The sequence below is a fragment of the Diadema antillarum genome, unplaced genomic scaffold, assembly GCF_040938485.1.
Source record: "Diadema antillarum isolate AM-2024a unplaced genomic scaffold, OU_Dant_1.0 seq00001734_RagTag, whole genome shotgun sequence".
In the NCBI taxonomy this organism is placed as follows: domain Eukaryota; kingdom Metazoa; phylum Echinodermata; class Echinoidea; order Diadematoida; family Diadematidae; genus Diadema; species Diadema antillarum.
In genome coordinates this window covers 243,277-267,389 of record NW_027272419.1, presented here as the reverse complement: position 1 = coordinate 267,389, position 24,113 = coordinate 243,277, and the positions used below count along the sequence as shown (strand labels likewise).

General features: G+C 40.0%; 1 protein-coding gene across 1 annotated transcript; it reads right to left on the bottom strand.

Annotated features, from left to right (window-relative positions):
• Positions 1 to 4,611: 4,611 nt before the first annotated feature.
• LOC139711933 (sodium/calcium exchanger 3-like) lies at positions 4,612 to 12,974 on the bottom strand. Its single transcript, XM_071623779.1, has 2 exons — positions 12,668 to 12,974; positions 4,612 to 7,155 (listed from the first exon to the last, which is right to left on the bottom strand). Exon 2 carries the CDS (start codon positions 6,760 to 6,762, stop codon positions 4,936 to 4,938), a length of 1,827 nt encoding a protein of 608 aa, XP_071479880.1. The 5' UTR covers positions 6,763 to 7,155; positions 12,668 to 12,974; the 3' UTR covers positions 4,612 to 4,935.
• Between the last annotated feature and the right edge of the window lie 11,139 nt (positions 12,975 to 24,113).

Here is a 24,113-nt window from a genome sequence, read left to right as displayed (position 1 = left end):
CTACATTCAATACCTACTATCACCTAGACAAAAGTTTGGTATATATGTCTAGTAACGAATGAAAAAAAAGGAAAAAAGCTGTTTACTCCTTAGAAAATGCAAGGTGCTCTTGATCTTCTTTCTTTTGTTTGCTATTTGACATGTGGGAACACGATCAATCACCCTACAAGTTTCCTGACAATATTGAGATTCAAAATTGTAAATTAATGTAAATATTTTTAGTGTATAATATCTTCCCTGTTGTTTCCACACTCCACCCTTTCCTCCTCCTCTCCATCTCACGCTCTATCTGCCCCCCCCCCCCCTCTCTCTCTCTGTTTTTTTCCTCACTCTCTTCTGCAAAATATCCAGAAATATCACTTGCACAACGTACAGCCTGTATTACAGCTGTCAGGCAGGATTACTCATTGGAGGCTTTCTGGACTTAATCCCATGCACACGGGGATAATCCCCACGCGGACCATCCTTGCTCATTTGTCAGCTATTCCTCAGTTCCCCATCGCAATCCTCTCGAAGGGAGGATAGTCAGCAAGTTGTCCTTTCTGACAGAAAACCAATGAAAAAAGTAACCTAATGAATCCTTGGATGAATACATTACGGGTAGGCCTACTGAGTGAAATGGAAACACACTATCAAAGCGCAGTCAGATATCTGACCTCTTTCAGGTGCTCTCCATAGCATTTTATTCGGATTGATGATGTTGTAATGATAAAAAATCAATTTCATAATTGTATCAATTGGTGTTTTTACAACAGCCTGATGTTTTGAAATAGCACGCTATTTTAGGAAATTAACCCAATCACGAAATAGCGCACTATTTGATAATGTGAACACAAATTAGCGCACTAATTGTATCGCTCTGATCGAGAAAATTTCTCGAGTCCAACTCGGGAAATTTCTGAAATAGCGGGAGATTAGCGTGCTATTTGATAATGTGAAAATGACTCGAGAAATTAGCGCGATGCATCCCATCATGCCTAGAGTGTGTGACCCGATCGATTGAGGCAAACTGCACACAAATCATGAGGAATTTTTGAGAGGGCACACACATTACTGATGCTGTTTGCACATACTCAGCTGTCGAAATAGCTCGAAAAAAAAAATGCGGGCTAATTCTCTTCGGGCTGATGTGAATAAGAAATGAAATAGCGCTCTAATTCGCAATCGCGAAAAATATCTCGAGCTTGGATTTTTATCGGGCTGATGTGAAAACGCCTATATTGAAATTTAACCCGTTTAGGACGAGTCCCGAGTATACTCGGGCAGATGTCTACGGGAAATGCGTGTTGTAGCAAAATCAAACCGTCCTCAACGGGTTAATGGACTACCACTAATTATGGAAAATTCACCCCCTCCCCCCCCCCCCACACACACAAATGAAGTAAATATGTGTAATCATGCTTGGACACTGATTAGCCTTGGACCCCCATTTCCCCTTTTCAAGTATTCACTATACACTTTTAACATGCAATATACATGCCCCTGCCATCCACCACCTGATTCCACCACCTCCAGATGACAGCAGACGTTAAATATAGGAACGAGACTAGGGACTGTGGGGAAGGGGGAAGGGGGGGAAGGGGGGGTGGGGGCAAGGCTGAGGTGTGGAGGATACCCGCCAGAAAGGTGGTGGTACGTGTGTCGCCACCCTAATTAGATTGGAAGTCTGGATTATGGTAGAACACCACGAAACAGGCGGGACGGACGGAACCACCTGAGTCGGTGTTGGCTGACCTTGATGCAGGTATAAGTGGTTGTTTTTGAAACACCATCGAACATCCGGCCATATCTCTGTCACTGGGCTTGGGAAGCGCTAAAAGTTGCAACGAGCCTGAGCATTGTCGCTATTTCCACACGGTATATTGCAAGGTGAGGAAATGCCATAGCCCAGCATGTTCACACTCACACATCATCTGTTCTGTTTTAGAGTTCCGGGAGCTTCAACAACTCTGCACAAGGTCTACAGACTTGTATTTTTTTTTTTTTTTTTTTTTTTGTAGCAGCACATGGCATTGTCTCTGGACTCAGGAACTGCTTTAGTTTGTTCTCAACATTGAACAAGTTGCAGGCCATTTTACACTAAAAAATGTTGCAAGCATGTTAATGCTCTCACAATTTTGTGTTAATACTTCAACTGGGAAGCCATCAGATGTGCACAAAGTGGTAAAGCTCTAGCTGTTTATAGTAAAGGACACTAATAAAAAATGTACAGCATCTGCAGTGCATAAAACTATGGTGTGTGATGGATGTTTTGCATAAAAACTCACTTCGATCCGTAACTTCTTGACAATTACACATCTAATCATGGGCTCTCAACTTACAAAATAACTTTACACCCAACCGCTTACACCAGACATTCTAAAAACAAATCAGTGACCTATATGGACAAGAGAAAGGTCGATGAAGCGTACCTCAGACCCAGGTAGGTAGAAAAAGTCATGACACTGGCAAGTAGTTCTCTCATGAATTACATTTGGTGGAGACATAAAAACAGCTGTATTGGCCATGAACCTGAAATATCCCATGACTTCAACAGTTTTCATCTTGAACACTTTTACATTTTTCCTCTCTTTTTTTTTTTTTTAAATGCAAACTACTAATTGATTTAAATGTATAATATTTAATTCTCTCAAAAGACATAATAATCTGCCTCCATTGGGGAACAAAAGCACCGAGAGTTACTCTATATATCGCTTGACAACTGTTTGGAAGGTACATCGTGTCACATAAACTGGGTGATAACAGTTTGATTTGAATTTTGACATTTACTTGCAGTAATCATTTATAGTAAATTTCTGAATTCCATTGCCCTGCCTGGAATATCACCAGGAGATACAGATAATTCTCAATACTTCAAACACAGTTGTTTGAATAAAAATATGATTGTTCAATTGTGATAACTGTCACCTTCAATATATAAGATTGCTTGTAAAGTGACCTTTAACTCTATTCACAGACCGAAGTACAGGATAAAGGTTGACTGCGCCACAGAGGAGTCACTGGTAAGTTCTGCTCTATTGTAAGCCACCCAGAAAGAGGACACTAACGTATGCGTTGGCCCTGTTGTGCAAATGTCTTGATATTGCCAGTGCAGCCAAATACCTCACTTCATCTCATGTAATACCAGCTGCACATTCTCATGAGGTCACAGACAGGCGAGGGGGGCTTGTCATTCCATTGTGTGACAGTGACGGCATACCACGTACCCCCGGCAGCCTTTCGAGTGCTCAAAGACATCACGAGCAGTCTGCCACGATAGTATCACTCTCGTGCAAATCACTTATAAAGCGCATGAAAGGAAGGACAGGCTTGAGTGACCCCACTTACGATATTATACCAGGGCTGCTCAAATGACCATGTCTTACTTAGGCATCACGTTTTATGGTGATTATCATCATAAATAGTCTTCAGCTCAACACTCAATGCTAGTAAACATCACAATGGACAGGATCGACCATCATGAAACATGGTGTCTAGAGCAACTCATGCAAATCAAAGTGTATAATAGGAAAAATCACTTCATCAAAGTCAATGTGACAAAAAAAACCCACTTAATAAGATAACATAAGTATAACATAAGTAATAGTAATAAGTGTATACTAATGCCACATGACGTCGTGCGGCAAATGGCCTGGCGTAAATTTCCTTAATTCACACAATAAACACACAAGCATTTAAACCATAACTGAATTAAGCACCTGTAAACAAAACTTTTCCACTGTAAAGCACAAATGTGATTTGAAATGTCAGATTTATAAAAACTATGAAAAAAAAAGAGGATGGGAGAAATTATGCCAGAATATTTTCAAGATTTAAGAATACATTTTTTTTAAAGACCATCCCTTCAAACAATTTAAACTACAAATAGTTTATCGCACTGACAGATCTGAATTCAGGGTCAGGCATGGTAACTTTAAAAGAGAAGCATTTTTAAATACAACGCCAGCATACAAATGTCCTGAATTATTACAAAGAGGTTTGAATGAATCTCGCTAAAGATGCTATAACTGTAAAAAAAAGAAAAAATGTGAATGTTAAAGAAAATGAACACACACACAAACATTTTACATACACACACAAAACACTTCACAAATGCCAAAATCACTCAACATTGAACAAAAAAATATGGACAGAGAATAATTTACAGCATGAAGATCAGCAAATCAGGCGTCTTCTCGAGCCTTGGTCATTTATGACTATTGAGTCACATATTTGCATCACCAAGCAGCCTCATAGATTTGGAAAAAACGAAGTAGAGATATGGGGGGTTCCCACAAGAGGACTTACTGTAAAAATGGAAATTTTTGCAGTGTTGAAATTTTCACACATTTCATGCAAATACAAACTAACACGAAAATAAAAGCACACGAATATTTTTGCTTGCCATATACTAGTAGATGTTACATTAGTTGATATCTCGATTCCACGTGGTGGAAAACACACGAAACTCTTCTTACCCGGCTGAGCACGAAAAATTAGTCACATGAAAATATCCACTTTTACAGTACTCTAAAGTAGGCTCGACGCAAGCTGTTTTTCGCAATTTAGCAGGTGAATACATGTACAATTGTAGGCCTAACACTGCAACCAATTATAGGTTAATCTCTCAACTGAATCATGGAATCTATTTACCCTCACATCCCTCTACTGCCACAAAGAAGAGGACTTTTAATGAAATTATATGTTGCACTTCGGAGGAGTAGTTCCTATGTGATGACATGTGCAGGAAGTGTTTGGGTAATTATTCACTGTATAAAAAGGATAAGTTCATGACACGAATCAGGTTTTTTTTTCCCTGATGTCTCCAGGATGTAGTAATTTCACTTCTAGAAAAAGATTAGTCTACTGCTCACAAGCTACATCCCTGAAAAATGAAGCTAGTGGAAGAAGGGCATGATATATTGTGTTGATGGTGACTATTAAGTATGGATGGACTTACCAAGTTTCATCGTTCTCAAATTCCAGCTCTCCTTCAATGTCCACAAAATCAATTCCATTTCCTTTGGCAGTGCCTTCAACAGTCTTATACGGGAGTCGCACCATTCCTCGGGCACCTGCTGAGCGGACAACCTTGAACTGCGCCTCCCCACTGGACTCCGGGATCTTGGAAACTTTGTCCTCAAAGTGGAAAATACCAGCATGGTCATCATCCAGGATGGTGATGGTAGCAAGCAATGGCTCGACAATCTCTGCCTGCTGATCTGCACGATTGCTCTGGAACATTCCATCTGGTCCACCCACTCTGATGTTGTTCAGGCGGACATAGAAGTGTTCATCTTCCTCAAAGATGTCATCATCGATAATGGTGAGAGGAATCTCCTTTTGAGTTTCTCCTGGCTTGAAGATGAGTGTCCCTTCGCCGTAGTGGTAGTCTGATCCTGCATTTGCTGTTCCATCTTCTGTCTTGTAGTCCACATATACGGTGCTGTTCATGTCCCCACCCAAGCGAGCTACGGTGATAGTAAAGTTTCCCACGTTCTCCATCACAGTGTAGTTGTGTGGATCAAAGCAAACTCGTGTGATGGAGTCATCTTGTGGTACTTCAATCTTCACCTCAGCAACGCTGGCTCGTTTCTTCTCCAACGTTTTCTTGAGGATATTACCAGCGCCGCACATCTTCCTGGTAGCCTGAATACGGTAGAACGCCCTGCTCTTCTGCTGGTTGTTGAGGGTCTCGTAGTTGGCCATCTGTTCTAGAGTGGCAAGGTCAGCGTCAGGATGCTTCTGTCGGAGTTCCCTCAGGAGGCGGATGGTCTCCTTCCTGGACTCATCCAAGTCCTTGATTTCACCAGCATCACCATCAAGATCCTTGTATCGCTTGCCCTTATACTCTATGCCATCCATACCATGATTGAGATGGTTCTCATGCATCTCATTTTCTCCCATTTCCATATCATTGGGCATGTTGGACCCCCTCCTCACCACCTTCTCTACCTTGTATTTTTTCCTGAGGAATCTGTAAAAGAAAATGCGCACATCAGCAATATACGCCCAGACGACAGTGATAGGAAACAACATTAATGTCACTATTGCTTCCCAGAGTTCAATGATGCCGGGGGAAAACAGCTTCAGCATGGCAAGCATCCACAGGTAGGCAAGCAAACTGAAGGTTGCTGTGACAAAAAACACTCGTAAGTGTTTCAGGCGACGGACTTCTCCATCAGGTATACAATAGATGCATATTGCAATGATGATAAAGAGATTGAATGCTGCACTGCCAACAATTGTTCCCGGACCGAGCTCACCAGCTTCAAAATTCCTTCCACAGATTTCAATCACAGACAAGAGGATTTCAGGGGCAGATGATCCAAGAGCCATAAGAGTTAAGTTTGAGACAGTCTCATTCCAGATTCTGACGCTCACCGTTACGACTTCACCATTGGGCTTCTTGATGGTTACTTCCTTCTCTTTGGAGGTGATGACCTCGATAGCCGACATAAAGCGGTCAGCAATGATGGACACACCTAAGAATATGAATGCCAGTGCTGCAAAGTACACAATGGCGCGGGCAATCTTGTCCCCAATGGTGATATTTTCCTGGGGCATCCACACAGGCAGAATCAAACCTTTCTTGCATTCTGTTAGGTCCTCTGTTGGCTTTTCTGGCTCTTCAGTTTTGGTTGGCAGAGCAGGAGTCTGTGTCTGATTCTGTGCTACTACTTCAAATGCTGATTGTGTTTGAAGGAGTAAAAAGCACACAGTCAACCTGAAGAATGTTCTCTGCAGCAGGTGCCAGACACACCCACTGGAAGGTCGTGCCATTTTGGCTGTTAATCCAAAACCTCTCTAGCTTAGAACCTTTCTGAATATGTGGGACTTGCTGCTCAGTTTTTGCCAGATGGTCACCTGTACATTGTACAATTGCTACTTTTGCAGGGTCTCTCCTAGATGCGAAGTCCAAGTATCAGCACAGGGCTTCTTCTTGCTTGGTACCTTCACTGTTGAGAAACTGCAACAACAGTTTTACCATAGTTGACACAGGGCTTTTAATCGATAGAATCTGCAACACAGATCAAAGTCTGAGCAAAGGAGTGAAACAGTCGTAGAGCTAGGCCCATCCCAAATGTGATGATATGTACAGTTCAGTCAAATAATGGTCATTTTGCAGCCACACAGAAATGTCCTTTGAAGCCAATGCCTCATGGCAGAACAAATCTGCAAAACAAAGACAGAGAAAAATGCAACATATAAGTTTTTAAAAATGCCTTGCATAAAATGCAACAGTGCAATTGACAAAAATTACAATGATATAGGTCACTGATGAGCGCTACTCACTCCTCACATTTAAAAAATAAATAAATAAATACTTCAACATGCAAAGCAATCAAAAGTTCACATTCTATGTTTTCTGGCACCATCTATTTATGTAACATTTTCAACATGCATCTTTCTGAGCCACCCATTTGCCAAACTGTGTTTGCAAGTGGAGGGAGACATGTACACTCTCTGAGCATTAGGAAATACTACCAGCATTCAACAACTCCAGATTTGTACACGTAAGCTTTAAAATCACAAAAGGTGATGAGCATCAACCAACACTGATGTTTCTATCAAAGTGGAAACTTTCACAGTGTTTTTAATTTTGCACATTTCATGCAACCAGAAACCAGAATATTTTTGCTTGCTACAGTTGTATAATGTTCCAATAGTTCATGTCTTGATTCCGCAGAATAAAAAACACACAAAATTCATCTTATCTACCCGAGTGCGAAAAATTACTCACACAAAACTATCAGCTTACAGTCTTTCTTCGAAGTATACTGCAATGTATACTACAAACCATAACAAATTATTCATTAATATCACATTGCTTTCTCTACTACATTGTATTTTGTAAGCGCCCAAGATCCCGAAAAGATATCTTTCCTATTTTTCATCACTTGAAAGTTCCCTAGAGTAACTCCAGGAAAATGACTTCAAATTAAATTGGCCTCAATTGAGTTTTGCCCACAACAAAAGATCACCCTACAGTACTGAGTGCAACCTGCTTTCTGTCGTCGCAAAACCAAAATATGACAATCTGCAATTGTCAGTTGCCATAGGAACACAGCTCCATTCGAGATGCATCAATCCCTGATGCAATGAACGTTTCCCTCAGAAATGAGATTCTCTGAAATGCACAGTTACTATGTGTATAGTTGCAGTTGTGTGTGCGTGTGTGTGTCAGCGTGTGTGTGGCTTGAGCAGTTTTTATAAAAGTACCATGATACTAAGGCAGTATCCCAAGGACAATCTGTGTATGAACCATTAATGGTAGATAGTGGAGCCATTAACCAGCAAAGAGCCTTGAAAATGTATCATTTAGATCAGTATATAGCATTCTGTGTGCAAACATCAAACTATTGCTTAGCTCATGTCTTTCTACTAAAAGTTTTATCAAATCACATTCAAGTCTACACTTTGAGACACTCCAAAACGTGGCTGTTTTACATCCGTCACCATTTTGTCATGGTGCAATTCTTTTAAGTAATATTTCACTTCTTCGAATGTGCAATGCATATTTTCCTTTCAAATTACAAATCTTTTTATAGTTTGAATTACAAAATGAAATTATAAAACATAGTACTGGTACTATTGAGTGCTATAGTCAGATGACATCAAATTGACCAAGAGTGTATCATTTTTTCCCAAACATGAAATTATGGAGCAGTTACAGATGTATGAATTTTATGCTATTAATTCAGAATGCAGGTTGGATAACCAGCACAAGTAGGCTTGTACACTGTACTTCTTGTAAGTCTTAAGAGTAAAAACACGTTTTGTTTTGCACAAAGATGAAGGGTTGTAATTATACACATTAGACATGCATGACTTGACATTGAAAGGAACTCTGATAATAGAACATTTTCTTATATCCATTCCCAGTCAAGAAGTGCCAAATATATACCAAAGACTGATAGAAGAGACAAGTTATGCATTGCGGTCAATGTAATCGTGTATAGTTATGGGGGGGGGGGGGGGGTACCAGACTTTCCTGCCAGTATGGTCACAAATGTACAGTGTAAGGACCCCATGTACAATTAATATCATGGCTTTAATGACCATGAAAGTGAACCTTGTGCATTTAGCTTTTGAGAAGAGTAGTGTATTGATATCTACACACAAAATCTACAATGACTTTCAACAGTTTCAGTGAATCAATTAATACATACATCAGATATTAATGTAACTAATATATACCATACCACTTGGTATGTAGTTTATCTTTGAATGACAACAATTTCTTTAGCCCATTTCGATGCATGTGATGATTATCTTAAACAAGGATATTTCATCCTAGAAATAAGGTCAATTCGACTGTACTATGAATTCATACACAAAATCAGACAGCATGAAACTAGATCTTAACTTGTCAATGATCCTGTTAAATCAAGAAAAAAAAACTTTGACAACAGATATGAATGAGATGATCCTATACTTGCTTTTGAATAGAATGAAGCTAAAAGCATACAGTATACACACTATACTCTCTCAGCCCCTGCAGTTCTTTATTTATGGTCCAGGAACCTATGTGTGCACGTGTTGAAAATACAACAACAAGTGGAACGGCTTTTATCTCCCTGCCCCCTTTGACTGTAAATCAATACCTTCTGTTTAACAGAATCAATATGACACCACTTTATCCCTACATGTAGGCCTACTACAGCTGCTCAAAATACGTTATCCATGGACAGAGGGCAAATGACACATCATTTGGTTTAGCTATTTAAAATTCAGTTGGATTATAATCAGATTTAGACCCTCAGTGCTATAAATTGATAGAATCACATTTTGTGTTCAACCAGATGCCTGTAGAATTTTGAATATTACCCAGCCAGGAAATTGGCATTTAGTCAGCTAAGCTGAGTTTATTTTTCATTTTATGATTTGTTTTGGGTTCTTTTACTCAACTTGGAATGGAAATAGATACTTTACTCTTCCTTTACTTTTAACCTTCACATGCTTTTATGATTCAATCTACATTCAGTTTAAATTCAAATTTCAAATCATGTCTTCCTCAAAAAGGAAAGATAAGAATAAGAATACGTACGATGCAATTTCCATTAAGCAAGAACATCTTTGACAATCATATCTTGAACTTCTGCATCCATGTGAGACAAATGTTTGCAAATGAACATTCCTAATTTCTTCAAACAAAGTACCATCCGCTAGTTTGACACAGAACCTCGCAAACGACCTTCACTTTTAAGGCTTCACAGTGAACCTCTAGTAAAGAAATGCTTCTTCAGGATGGAGTAAGTCCATCGATATCACCCTAAGGATACAATCTGAGGTACTTTCAGGTCATTGGGATTAAGGTGGTGGAATGAAGGGAAGGGCTTCCGCACTACATGTACTGAAGGCTGTGTGACTTGTAGCCATTGTGGCATGTGGCATGTGACCATATATCATGGTGGCATGCCTTATTATTCGCTGGACTCAAATTCATTTCATCTCACATTGTAGGGGCCTACTTTAAATACACGCTCAGAAAAAAAAAAGTAAACACTTTTTCCATTACATATTTTTCATAGAAAATTTTGGTAAAAATCTTAGCGTCTATACCATACTATACTACCTTTAAAATTTCAGCCATTTTTGTTGATATATAGCCTCTTCTCTAATGTCATTTGAATTTGGATTTGACAGAAGATTCTTTATTTTTTCCATTACACTTTGCCTTTCTTTATCTTTTGGGGCTACAAAGACATTATAGAGATCAGTGGGTAATTTTTGCAAATTGATTTGTGCTTCTTAATTACTGTGTTAAATTTGTCTTTTGTTCTCATTAATGGTCGAGTGCATACGCATTCCTGAATGAGAACTTGTCCATTTTTGCAATTTTTACTTCTGTGCCTTGGAAGAGAAAAACACATGTGTTCACTCAGGCGTATACAACTTTTCCTTTTTAATAATCTACCAGATTGATAGCAAATTGATTTACCTTTAACATGGTATATAAAACATCAATATTTACCCAATATTCTATGAGAAATATGAGCTTGAAAAAGTGTTTACTTTCTTCTTCTTTTTTCTTTTCTTTTTTTTTTTGCTGTGTATAGATTTATTTTGTCTACTCACTCCACTATCATATACTTGGTAGTTTCTAGTGGTAGAACAATTTCTCATCACCATGAAAATACAGACAACCTTGTACATTTATCAAAGCAAAAGGCTATGGTTGAGGGCATAAACAGGTGGATATGGGAGGATTTAGACAAGCTTGCATTAGTTTCAAGTCCCTGTACAGAAAGTTTCTCTTCAGTTTTTTTTTTCACTGTCAAAGTCTGCTTCTTTATTGAAAGCTATCATCTACTGCAAAGGTAAGAACTTTTGTACACTTTTATTTGGGGCTGATTTATATTGACTGAATAACTTAAACTGACTTGTTTATACAGTAATCTTAATGATATATTTCTATACATTGTTTAAAAGCCTATCCCTATTTCTGTGAAAGTTCACTCAAGCAAAACATTTCTACACTAAAAAATCAATGTTTATTTTGGTGATACAACAATAATAATGGAAATGTACAACCTGGTAGTAGCTTACTGTATATTGTAAAATTCACTCATGGCATGCAGTAAATGTTTGCAAAATAATCATGGGGGTCATATGACTGCATACTCGCTCCAGTGGCAGCACTTTGCTTGGATTCATTATCTCATTCATGGGATTAGATGAGCTAGTACAGGGTAGTAGGCTAGACCTAGCAGTGAATTATCAGAGCGAGGCCCTTTTCTCCACTTCATCAACACTTCCTCTGCTCTTGTGCTGCTTGATTTATGACTCTATCTCAAGAGTGTAGCGTGCTATTTTGGTAAGCCTTCCTTATCCAAACAGACTCTTTCCTAAAACTGATCATGGTCTCCCGGTGAAAAAGTACAGTAGTTATACACATCCTGGCCCTTGGCACTAAAAGCATACATTTGGGAAGCCGACTGTCTGGTTCCCTTGCTAGTCAAGCACAGGCACACATCAAAACCTATGTAGACTATGGCATAATTATGACATAGAATTCTACTGCTTGATATATTCCTGAACATTTGTTGTTTTTAGAATACATCACTTGCATATAAAGAATCGGAAGATCCGTGGAGTTCAGTCGCCAGTCATAGGATTAGGAGAGTCGTTCCGCTAAAATAGGGAACGGATACTACATGTACAAATACATAAACACACACACGTACAAATGATGTCGATACACAATGTTAGTCAATACGTGAATACGCGTGCATCCGATTTCAGTCATTGGATGGTCAGGAATCGCCTTCACGAGCATTTTCATCGTGCACACCTATGATCATTTCACCAGAGCCGAGATTAAACCCTCTTACTTAGATCTATATGTATAGGATCTATAGGTTAGACAGTCTTAGGATCCTCATCATCCCACACTGGCCACGATTTCACATGAACACTTCAACGGGAGGTCATTCAAAAATCCATGAGAATTCATCGCACATCTGTTTACAGCTTCATCAGTTTAGTTAGCATTGTACCGGTACACTTCCAGCAGCAGTGGCTCCACTACTAAATTGATTCATCGCAGCATCTATTCCTATCCTTCAATACATTTCCACTGACTGTACCAATTACCATTCTTAGGAGGCGGCCAACACGAATATCCTCGAAATCCCCACTTCGAGGTGATAATAATGATAAGACAGACGTTACCAAGACTTACCGTGCTTGCATGAGTCTAAAATAGCGCGATATCGTCCATCATGAGATCCGGAGTTCACTATTCCTGCACGCACCCCCATGGAGGCAGCTAGAATCGGAATGGCATGTTGTCGGCTGCTACTGCACTACCGCTGAATGCGTTCATGCAATATCACACAGCCAATGCAAAGGCAGATCGGGCGCTCCTAGATCCTTGCAGTTATCCAAGGAGAAACGGCGCCAGGTCGGTTGGTAGCGGAGGCAGGCATGGTAGCCAGCTAGGAAGCAGAATATTCTTGCTGTGCGCCTCCTCCCACCAGTTAGTAATAGTCAGCAACACGCGTACACACGCCACGGCGCGTAGAGATAGAGGAAGAGAAGAACGAACGAACGAACGAATATTAGCTGCAGCGGCACACAGGAAAGCGCCGATGTCTATTCGCAACACACAGTCCCATTCCTTTCATAAATCCATTCATCCTGCATTCATCTCATTATATTTTCATTGACGTCACCCGCAATGCTGGTAGTATACTAAGCACCTAGGAGTGTGTTTCGCGATACTGGTTTAAAGTGTCCCCAATTAGAAATTTGAGCAGCATGGTGAGGGCTGACTACTCGGTATTCACCCGCCTCTTTATCTGTGATAATGACCCAAGGGATATTTCTTTCTTTCTTTCGTCATTCGTATAGAGGAGGATCGAAAATGCGATGTAGATATTACACAAACAAGCTTGTGAAATGATTTAAAAGTGCTTTGGAATACGAATCAGGGTGTTGGGTATGGTCTAAATTCAGGCAAAATGTTCATGTATTCCCCATGCAAGTATAATAATTGTAAAGCAACTTTTCCTTTGGAAAAAAAAAGATACGAGGAGAACACCAATGCATTTTACAGGAGAAGTTGCACATCATAGACCTACACGATATAGCCTGCAACAGCTTCATTTAATTACAGACTAACGAAAAGAAAGCTGACAGTCACGAAGAATTACACGGATTAGACAGTACTGGGTACACGAGCTTTATTACGGCTTTGTAGGCCTAATTGATCATCAACTTTCGCATACGTATGAAGAGCTTGATCTCTCTATTTTTTTCTTTTTGTTCACGAATTGTCTATTATAGGTCCTACGTATGACTGTCGGCCAGTTATTTTCAATGACAGCGAAAACCTACGAGTAATCTCTTCAGAGTTTGCATTGATCCTTGTTAGCATTGTGTTGGATTAGGGCATGACAAGTAGGATATAGAGGAGAAGAAAAGGATTTCATGAAGGGTTTCTTTTTCTATAATTCCTCTTCCTTTCACTCGCATCTTATAATTGGGCATTTTTATACCTCCGCCAAGGCAGGAGGTACAGTACCATACTACGGTTTTCATCGGCGTTGGTTTGTTTGCCTGTTTGCCAAATAACTCAAAAAGTTGGGATTTGAATGAAACTTGCAAGAAAAGTTGATAATGACACAAGGAACCGATTATTAAATTATGGTAATGATCCAACAATCTTATGGATTTTTTGAAGGATTTTGGCAGATTATAGGGTCATTGAACTTGGGAGTTTAAGCTGGGCGCCGGCGTATTTGAGGTTTGCGTTACACGCGCTCTAAAGTGCGCATGCTCTGCTCGCGGATCGCGGGCGGTGGGCGCGGGCGCGAGGCGCCGCGCGCGTATGCGCGTAGATGGAAGCTGATGACGTAAACAAAGGCTTCTTTATCGGGAAATCGGACGATTTTCAGCATGGGTGGAAATGAGCTGCTTGGCGGAGGTCTGCGCTCCTCGAGTGTTTTTCTCGTTTTATATGAAATGGAGAACAGTCATTAAGATTTCGTGAAAACATTGATACCAGGGCCCTAATCTATGAAGAATTAAAATGGATTATAAAGTTGATTTCTGTCATAAGTCTGTGTGTTAAGAGGAAATCTAAAATCGATTATATCTTTTGACAAAACAGGGCCCAGCAATCGGAACCATGCACACATGCGCACTCATCCCCCACGTTAGTCCATTCTGAGGGAGAAGTTTGGGGATTTAGTTGTTGTTGTTGTAGTAATAGTATATAGTAGTAGCTGTTGTTATTGTTGTTGTTGCTGCTGCTGCTGCTGCTGCTGTTATTTCGGGGTGGTAGTAGGTTCACCTTGAGCGGGCATGCTGTTCACAGCATAATCACGGGGAAGTTTAGTATACACCGACTTTGTATGTATTTTTTTCCACCTTCATGGATGTATAGTGCAATGCGAAGGCGTACTCGATGAGCCAACCGACTTTGTTATAATTGTGCTCAGTAGGTTAGTGGAAAGAATAAACCAAAGAAAATGGTATAGATTACTTAATTACAAGCAATATCAAATCTCGCTCTTTTGAAAAAACATGTAAAACTTTAAGAGAGTTCCAGGTTTACCTTCTTAGATTACATCCAACTAAAATAAAACTTAAACCAACCGCCTGCAGATCTGAATTCGAGTCCCGCCATGTGTTATACGTACAGTATAACGTCCTTTGACGATACAATTAATGTTTTATCCGTGACCGTTTCTCTCGACCCGCATGTGTAAATGGTAGTGCAAAAATGGGAGCCATGATAATAAGGTACTATCGTAACAAAGGGCCCTCTGGTAAACAGTGTTAACTATGATTAGGTTATCATTGGTAGAGTAAGAAATATAAGAAAATGTCAATAATATTTTGACATTGTTACTATCAACGAGAGTAATCTTAAAAGTGTAATGGAATTGCATCTTTCACAAAATGTATTCGTGTATTGATCTGATCTGAGCGTGGATCCTGTCACAAATTAGACCTCCTGACGTCCATGCATTCACTTTGTTAAAGTTAATGAAATAAAATTAATGATAAAGCGTCGTCATTTAAACTTAAGTTCCTCAGAAATGTACCATCATTGAAATGATACAATAGCACCGGAAAGCCGCATCTCCGCTTCTCAAAGCATAATTTAAACAGGTTATCTCATAAGGATAGATCCTTCCAAACATTTTCTGACCTTGTCTTGCTGAAGAAGTCCGGACTAAAGATAAAGATACAGGGGTCGCAGAACGGTGGAGTGGGAGTGGGAGTACCCCCAACTCGTTCCGCGGCCCCTGCAAAATACATTCGAAGGTATAATGCGTCTTGTTCCAAGAGTATAGCATCTCTCATTCACAGCCTCAACGAGAGATGTGAAAGATAATGGCAGTATGTCGATAGTAAGAGAGAAATAAAGAATAGTATATCATATACTCCTATTGCGAACAAAATCTTAAACATCTTGATGTTAGGGGTGGAAAATCAACCGAGTGTTAGTGATTATGAAGCATCAGAACGTCGATTTCATTGTGATCAGCTGTTTATATAACACCTACATTTTTAAAAGAGACTTCAACAAGTTGTGTGTGTTTATCACCTCCACAGTCATTCTAATTCTGCAAATCTCTCAATGTCAACGATTATTGTCGCCATAATAACCTCAACAAAGTAGCATTTTACGGCGGTAGATGGCGCTCTTTCTCTTCCTGCGATTTTTGTGAGAAGTTGAGCCGACGTGACGTGAGCACAGTCAACGAGTGTGTGTGATGATTACCTGCGATATTTTCCCTGTCGTTACTTTGCTTTTTTTTTTTGTAGACTATTCCGTCGGTTTATCTATGTATCTATCTATGTATCTATCTATCTATACACTTATCTGCCTGTTTTTCTATCTCTCTATAAGTTGTCTGGCCCTATATATCTGTCTGTCTGTCTGTCTGTGCCTGCATCTATCTATCTATCGATTTTATTTGTGACCCTGCACCTCAAAACAAACAAAAAGTCGCCAGACATTAATTTTTAGTTAAGACCATATTCTGAAAGAGTAGACTTTAAGCTTTAAAATGATGTATAACCCAAATCAAATGGACTCTCCTAACCTATCTAAATATTGGAAAGAAAGCACAAACTCACGAAAAGTGTGAAAAGAGGCTCTGAGGTACAGTGTCTATTCAAGCGCTTAATCTTTACCAAACCGTGCTGGCTGTGCGATGAATGGGACAAAAAAAGGAAGTAAACCACCAGAGTAGCAACCATGAAGGGATTATCAGATTAAACTGAAATTAAACATGCCTCATTAACACATTCTGTCCATAATCAATGCCAACTTTTAAAGCAGTAGCACTATCTTTTCAAAAGTTATTGTAGTTGAAAGTGAAGAGTGTGGACAAGGTTTTTCAGAAATGAAAAAGGGATTCTAAAGACACACCTAATCACACTATTCTACCAAAAATGTTCGAGATAAACTGCTAAAAAAACACACTTTCCTGCCCGTTTTATGATACCAAATTTTAGCATAATGTAAAAGAAGACCCGCTCTTTCAGAAAATATGAAAAAGTCAACATCGGCTAGGTTGACCCATTTCACTTATTTTCAGTCCTCACGCAAAATCAGTGTGTGCGACTTTATGTTCGTTTTGAGGTGCACGGTCACATTAAATTATGCTCCTACATCTCGGCTGTTCTTCATTATTGTTAATATAGTAAACTGTGTTCCCGATCTGAAGTTATTCGTATTTTGTTTATTTATTACATTGTCTTTAACCAGAAGAGATAGATATTGTCATCTATTATATTCAAATCTGGGGCGCGGACAAAATGCGGAATGCAATCCAGCCTTTATTCAGCAATGGCTCCTTTCTTTCTCCAATGCCCGGGTATACGCGAACATTTTGCGATCCAACAGATATCTCAAGAGTCAAGTTGCGCGTGGACGAGTCTAACGTCCCACTTAAATTCAGCGATATGCAAATGCGTCAAAGAAAGGAACATGGTCCCCCTCCAAGCCGAACATCTCTTCTGAGGATGAAGCGGTGAATGTCAACATTCCCCATAAGGGCGTATTAAAAAAAAAGGCAAAGCTTAAAGGCCGCAGATTTTGGTCCACAGTTTCCACGAGGAAGAAGAAGCATAATATCCCTTCAGCTCTTGCTTAGTCTACAGCTGTATTTCTTTTTTGTTTAGTTTCTCTCTTTTACATAATTAGTTTTATTCAAGGGATTTCTTCTCTGTGCTATGTACAAATCGTTTCATTCGTCAGAGTGACAAAAGAAAAAATATCGATAAAATCACAATCATATTGATATGATCATAACTGAGCCAATAACCAGCAATGCATCAATGACTCCGGACGAGGCGGGTCCGTGGGGGTTGCTGGATGCCAAGAGCGGAAGAGGAAGAACCAGGCATGACGGCTAACAGGCACGGATTATTAGAAAAACCGATTTCAATGTCGGAGCCGAATATATAACCTTGCATTATTGCCTCATTTTGTCCGCATTTTCAAGTGGTTGTTAAAAGAGTCATCTTGATTGTCCTAGTCCATGGATTTATATCATGTTCACTCTTGATGTGATCCGACAGAATGTCCTGTGCTGCTACGACAGCTCTTTCCACGGCTTTTCGCGCCCTTCCCAATCGATTTGTTAAACCGGGCATCCATCATTATATACGGCGCGGAGAGCTATAAAATCCGCATTCATTCGGCAACCTGTTCTTGAAAGATACCGCTCACTGTCTTCCTTATTCCTAAACACTTACGGGCATTTCCGCACCTTTATAGAAGAGGGTAAAATTCCCGCGTCCAAACTAAAGTTTAGTTGATCGAGACCCAATTAGAGATTATACACTTTGTCGAGACCAAACTACGGATAATAGGAGAAACTTTCCTGACGTCAGAATCATATTTGTGACGTCACAAAACCATTCGTGTACGCGTACAAGTGCCATTACGCGTGAGAATGGAATGTACGCAAACATTGCCATGGCACGCGTCGCATATCAATACGGCAACCATAAAGTATACAACCAACATACTACATTGTATCACAACGACAAACACAGACATTTTTAGACAAAAAGGAACTAAAAGCTTTAAAAAATCGCCACTGACTGAGAGGCAAACATCCGAAGAAATGGCACTTTCCGGACTTTCACGTAGCATCGCGTCTTGCGTCCAGAGAATTACTAGGGCGACACAACCACCAATAAAGGCCGCCCTGAGACAACCTGTCAGCCTCCTCCAGCGAAGAAATGCATGTGGAGATAGCACGGTGAGCAGATTGGCGTCAGTGTAGAATTCACAGAGTGTGTTATGTCTCCCACGTTTTTAAATGCGGGGGGAGGGGCATGCAGTTTATATTGCTGGTGCCACTTCCGGGTTTCATCAGCTAACAAGCAACAAAAAAAAGCACATGAAGCCACTTCCGGATTTCATCAGCTTAGTTAACCCTTTTTTTTCTTCCTGGTGCCACTTCCGGGGTAAAAAGAGAGTGTGCGTGTGTGTGTGTGGGGGGGGGGGGGGGGGGGGGGAGGCGAGCCCCCCCCCCCCCTCTATGATCTCCCCGTTCCGCCCGCTGGATTAACATTTTATGGGGAAATTACAGAATACCGGTTTTGCCTCATATAAATTAGCATATTGGTGCGTATAAGAGCCGCCGGAGGCGGGGCCGAAGGCCCCGCCTCCGGCGGCTCTCCCTTAGAGATGAATTTCAGCCCGAAGGGCTGAAATTCGTCTTTCCCGTCGTCTGGGGCCCCCAAAAAGCCCGGGAACGGAACGGCCGTCAAAAAGTAGCATGACCACACAATTTTTATGAAAATTGAGTGGTTTCGGAGGAAAACTGCTCTAAATCAAGATATCTCGAGTAAATCGTCGATAAAGAAAATTGAGCCGATTTTGACGGAACTATTTTAAACGTGATGACGTCATCACAGCTGACATCCTCCTTCCTTCATCTCTTTTCGACACAAGTCATTCACGATCAATCACACTACACACTAGTTTGGCAAGGCAGCGCGTGCGCGTATACGCGTATTGTCAAGAGACATGTGCGCACTCAACTGCTATACGTATTGTACACTGTGCTAGTAAACATGCGCGCGTTCTGCAGACTCAATACGCGCTACCACTGCACACGTACGCATCATAAGCTGTTGTGTGTAGGTATTGTTGTACGACTGCATAGAGTCAACATGGTGGGCTGTCAAGAGAACCCACACAGTGCGTAAGCTCTACTGTAAGCTAGCACCAGCAATTAGATAAGTGATTGTTTTCTAGTCTCACCTAAATTGCTGTCGATTTCTAGGATACGGACTATCCTCAACTCCTAAAAACGGGTAAATTTTAACGGCTAGTCTAGACTAGCATCGTCAGGATCTAGAACTACATTATTCGGGGGACACCCCCGAAACCCCCGAGAACAACGTAAGATACCACACTTCTCACCGCACAGATCAAAGAAAACACACGTAAACAAATGCAATCGTCGACAGCCGAATCACGGACCGTATCGCAGATCGGATTAATATTTCAGATGGTTGCTATCGGCAAGCGTAATTACGCTCTTTTCAGAGCGATTTGCGCTCTCCGTGATTGGCTGCCGGTATTCTGTAATTTACCCGTTCATGCGTCAATTGCTCCGGTCTCATATTCTCTCCAAGGACATAAATTAAGGTTAGGAGATATGAGATTGTGATGATATGTGATGGTTCTAGGTTTAATTTGATGTGAGGATTATTTGTGAGTAGTAGAAGCTATGTTTGGTTTAGCGTGCAGATATTTCATGGGAGCAATTGTCACTGGAGCAAATGTCATGGAACCTTTTCCCTCAGTTCAAGTCTTTCCCGCAAATTAGGTTCCTTCGCCACAGAAAAATAAGAAATGAGCACACCCAAAGAGATAGATACGAGGTGTTACATTGTGTGTCATTGCTTTGTTTTCCGTTACTGTGAGGTATGCGGGGTAGACCTATGACTTATAGCGCTCATGCAAACCCCTACAAGTATTATGAATAAAGATAATTAGATCTAAATCTGCAAGCTTTCACACATATTACATGAAAATTATATTCCCCTGTCTATCTTTTTTAACTGATTTCTACTCTCTTCATACTACATGCACCAGGACTTACATCTAGCAACTCTTTGTCATTTTCATCCTTTCCGGTAGACATTGTCCTCTCAAATAATTTCTCCCTTCTCCCCTCCCCCCCCCCCCCTCTCTGTCTCCCCTTCTCAGTTGTTTTCTTCCTTGCTCACATCTACCAGATCACCATCTTGTCATCTATATACCCCACCCACTAATGAGCCCCCCTCCCCCTCCCCTGTATGAACCTTTTCCCGTTTTGTACATCCTTTGTCTCTTTTTCATTCATCTTTTAAAGCAATTATTTGTCATTTGCAGGTGAAAATAACAGCTTTTTAATTCTGAAATGCAAGTTAGGGATAAAAACAACCATCATAAAAATCATAGTGTTAATTAGTAAGTGTTAAGTATTGGTAGGGGAGAGCGGGGAGAAGTGGGACATTATTTCAAGTTCGCCAATTTTCTTCTTATATCTTTTTATAGAAGAGATGATTACATTTCCTTTTGGGCTTGCATGAAGGTTCATATGGTAGGTTACATAAAGAGCTATAAACTGGGGGTGGCACTGTTCTCAATTTTCTGCAGTTAATGAAAAGAAAAAACCTTATTTTGGGGGAGAAGTTGACCCACCCGTGGGTAAAGTGGGACAACGGCAAGGGAGAAATGGGACGGTGTTGGTAAAGTGTGACATCCTATAGAAATGTCGGAAATGTCAAAGTTGGAAGGCGTAATGAAACATTGGTAATGAAAACAGTCAAACATGCTTTCAAATTATCTCTGTTTTAACAAAACAAGTTTGAACGACATGTTTGAAAATCTCAACTTTTTTTTTACATGTAATGCTATTATGAGGGACAAATGGGACACGTTGTCCCAATTGTCCCTCACGTGGCATATACATAAATATGTACGACTGCTCAGTAACCATGCAGGCATTTGTCAAAAACAAGTTATATTAGTTGCATATCAATAAGGCTCACCACCAGCTTCAATTGTGCCCTTGAAATCATGAATACAAAGACAACAGGTTAATTAACCTGATTTCAAAAAAATATCAGATTTTGGGGAAAATTTTCAATAGCATTTTATACATACTTAGAATTTGCCGAACTGCATGGCTTTCTTAGTGTGATGTATGGTTGTTGGGGGCTTATTGTAGATATAAGCCAATCGCTGATTGGTTGAATAGTTTTTAATTCAGAGAACGTGTCCCACTTGACCCGCGTCCCAACTCACCCCGCTCTCCCCTAAATATTCAAAATGTGAACAATTTTTTTTTGAAAAATCGTTTTTAGAAATAACAGTCTACAGTTATGGTTTACTGAGAAAATCAGAGATATCTCCTTACCTTTGCGGCTTTATTGCCAAATCTTTACATAGCAGTATGTTTTGTGATACAGCTGAACTATACATATGCATCAAATGTGATTACATGTATGTGAACATTTTCAATCGCTGCTCCCAACGGTGAACAGCGGCTTTAATGTCATCATAATTTAAAATTTTCATATCGGGATGATTGGCTACATCACATCACAATTGTTTATGTATGAAATATTGGAGAGTAAGGGTGATGCTCATGGCACATAGGATTTTTTAACTAGGTACTGTACAACAGTGGTTTCTAATCATCATCATTAGGCGCGGTCGGACTGGCAGAAGATTGCGAACTCTTCGTGATCTTTTTTCCATGCGTTCACATTGGCAGCATGTACGCAAGGAAGAAGAAAGAGGATGTTTTGCAAGAAGTTTTGCAGGAAGTTTGTGGTCACACTTGCAAAACTTTGCAAACTTAAAACTCTCCATCTTTTGCCAATGTGGACCGTGGCTAATGTTATCTGCCATCACATAATTTTGTCATTCCTGTCTCATTCCCCCTCCCCCCCCCCCTCCCTTCCCCAGAGGTTGGTGGAGAAGAATCCCCTGCAACCAGTGGACAACGTTGTGGCCTGCTCACTCATGATGGCCAGCTGTCTGGTCCCCTGGGGCTGGTACCTATCCCATATGATGGCATACCAGAAGCGGGAAGATGACGCAGACGGAGAGGACAACTAGATTCGATGATGCTGTGATGCTGGGTCAAAGGAGAGAGGAGATGTGTCATCATGGTAACTGGAAACAGATGAACTCCTGGCTGACCTTAAAAATGTGACTGTACAATCTGTAAATAATGGCATCATAATTTTTGGATTTTATATACAGTATGTTCATCAAATCATGTTTATTTGATAGTACCAGCTTGGGAAAACACGGTTTCTATGCCTTCCTTCCCTTTCTGAAAAGTAACAATTGTGGAAAATGCTTCACAACCATACAATCATGCAGATTTGGATGTATGTAACTTTGTAAATAAAACACACCTACACCAATGTCTGTTTTTATAGTCATTTGTTTGTATGATGGTTTATTCCACACACTATTTTGCTTTACAGAGTAGTATAATCTCTCAATATCTACATTATTCAGTACATGCAATACGTGTAGGTTATGTGTTGCCATCGTCCTCACATGAAATAACAAAAGCAAAGTATCCCCAACTTCTACCTCGTATCAAATTATTCTGTGACTCAGTTAAAAGGAGGCTACTTGCATTCTACATAAGCAAAGCTGTGTATCATTATTGCACTATCAACAAAGCTGGTCATAACAAAATGTGTTATCTGGTGTATATGGACATATACTTGGCTGATTCCTTGCTGCAATATATACTTCTACTGACACTAGTACTGGGGTCCATGCCATGGTCTTATTTAATTATATGATACATACAACATAGCATGACAGCCATGCTTAAACATAAAAAAGGACACCAACAAGCTACCTTGACCCTTAAAAGCACTAAAAAACAGAATATTGCTCATATTAAACTTGACCATTTACCTGTTCCCAGTGACTTTCATTTCCACAATTTCAGCAGTAGTTTTTTTTTCAAGTGCATGAATAAGGCATTTATACTCAACAATATCAAGGAATCATTACTTTGTATTTTCTGTCTCAAGAAACAGACGCATGATCACATATTCCTAAAAGAAGTTGTCAACCATTATTCATTTTCATCTACCTCACCCTAAACATCCTGTACAGGTGTGAAGGTTCCTGATTGTACTGACACTATACATACAAGGCTAGTATGGTACATGTATAGCTACACAATTCCCATCCTCTTCCAACCGTTGCAAATAAGAAATAAGAGAAGGTCTCCTTAAAATAGGAATTATATTGCAGCAGCTACAATTTATACTCCCTGAAGTCAGTATTCAGATAATTCTATGCTGTCAATTCATTGAAACACTGGAGGTAAAGAGAGGTGGCCTTGCCATATTGAATATGTTGACCGAGTCCACGAAAGAAAATTCAGTACAAATAAATAAACTCAAAGTACATGTACATAACCCCATCATATCATACACTTACTATAAATGCTTGCGCATAAATTTTGTACAAAATACATGTTAGTATTCATACATTTCATATACAAATCATAACATTAGACATGCATATAGTTTTATATAGTATTAGAATGACCACATACATGTTCCAGCCAGTAACACCAGAAAACAGGTGGTAAGATTATATACCAACA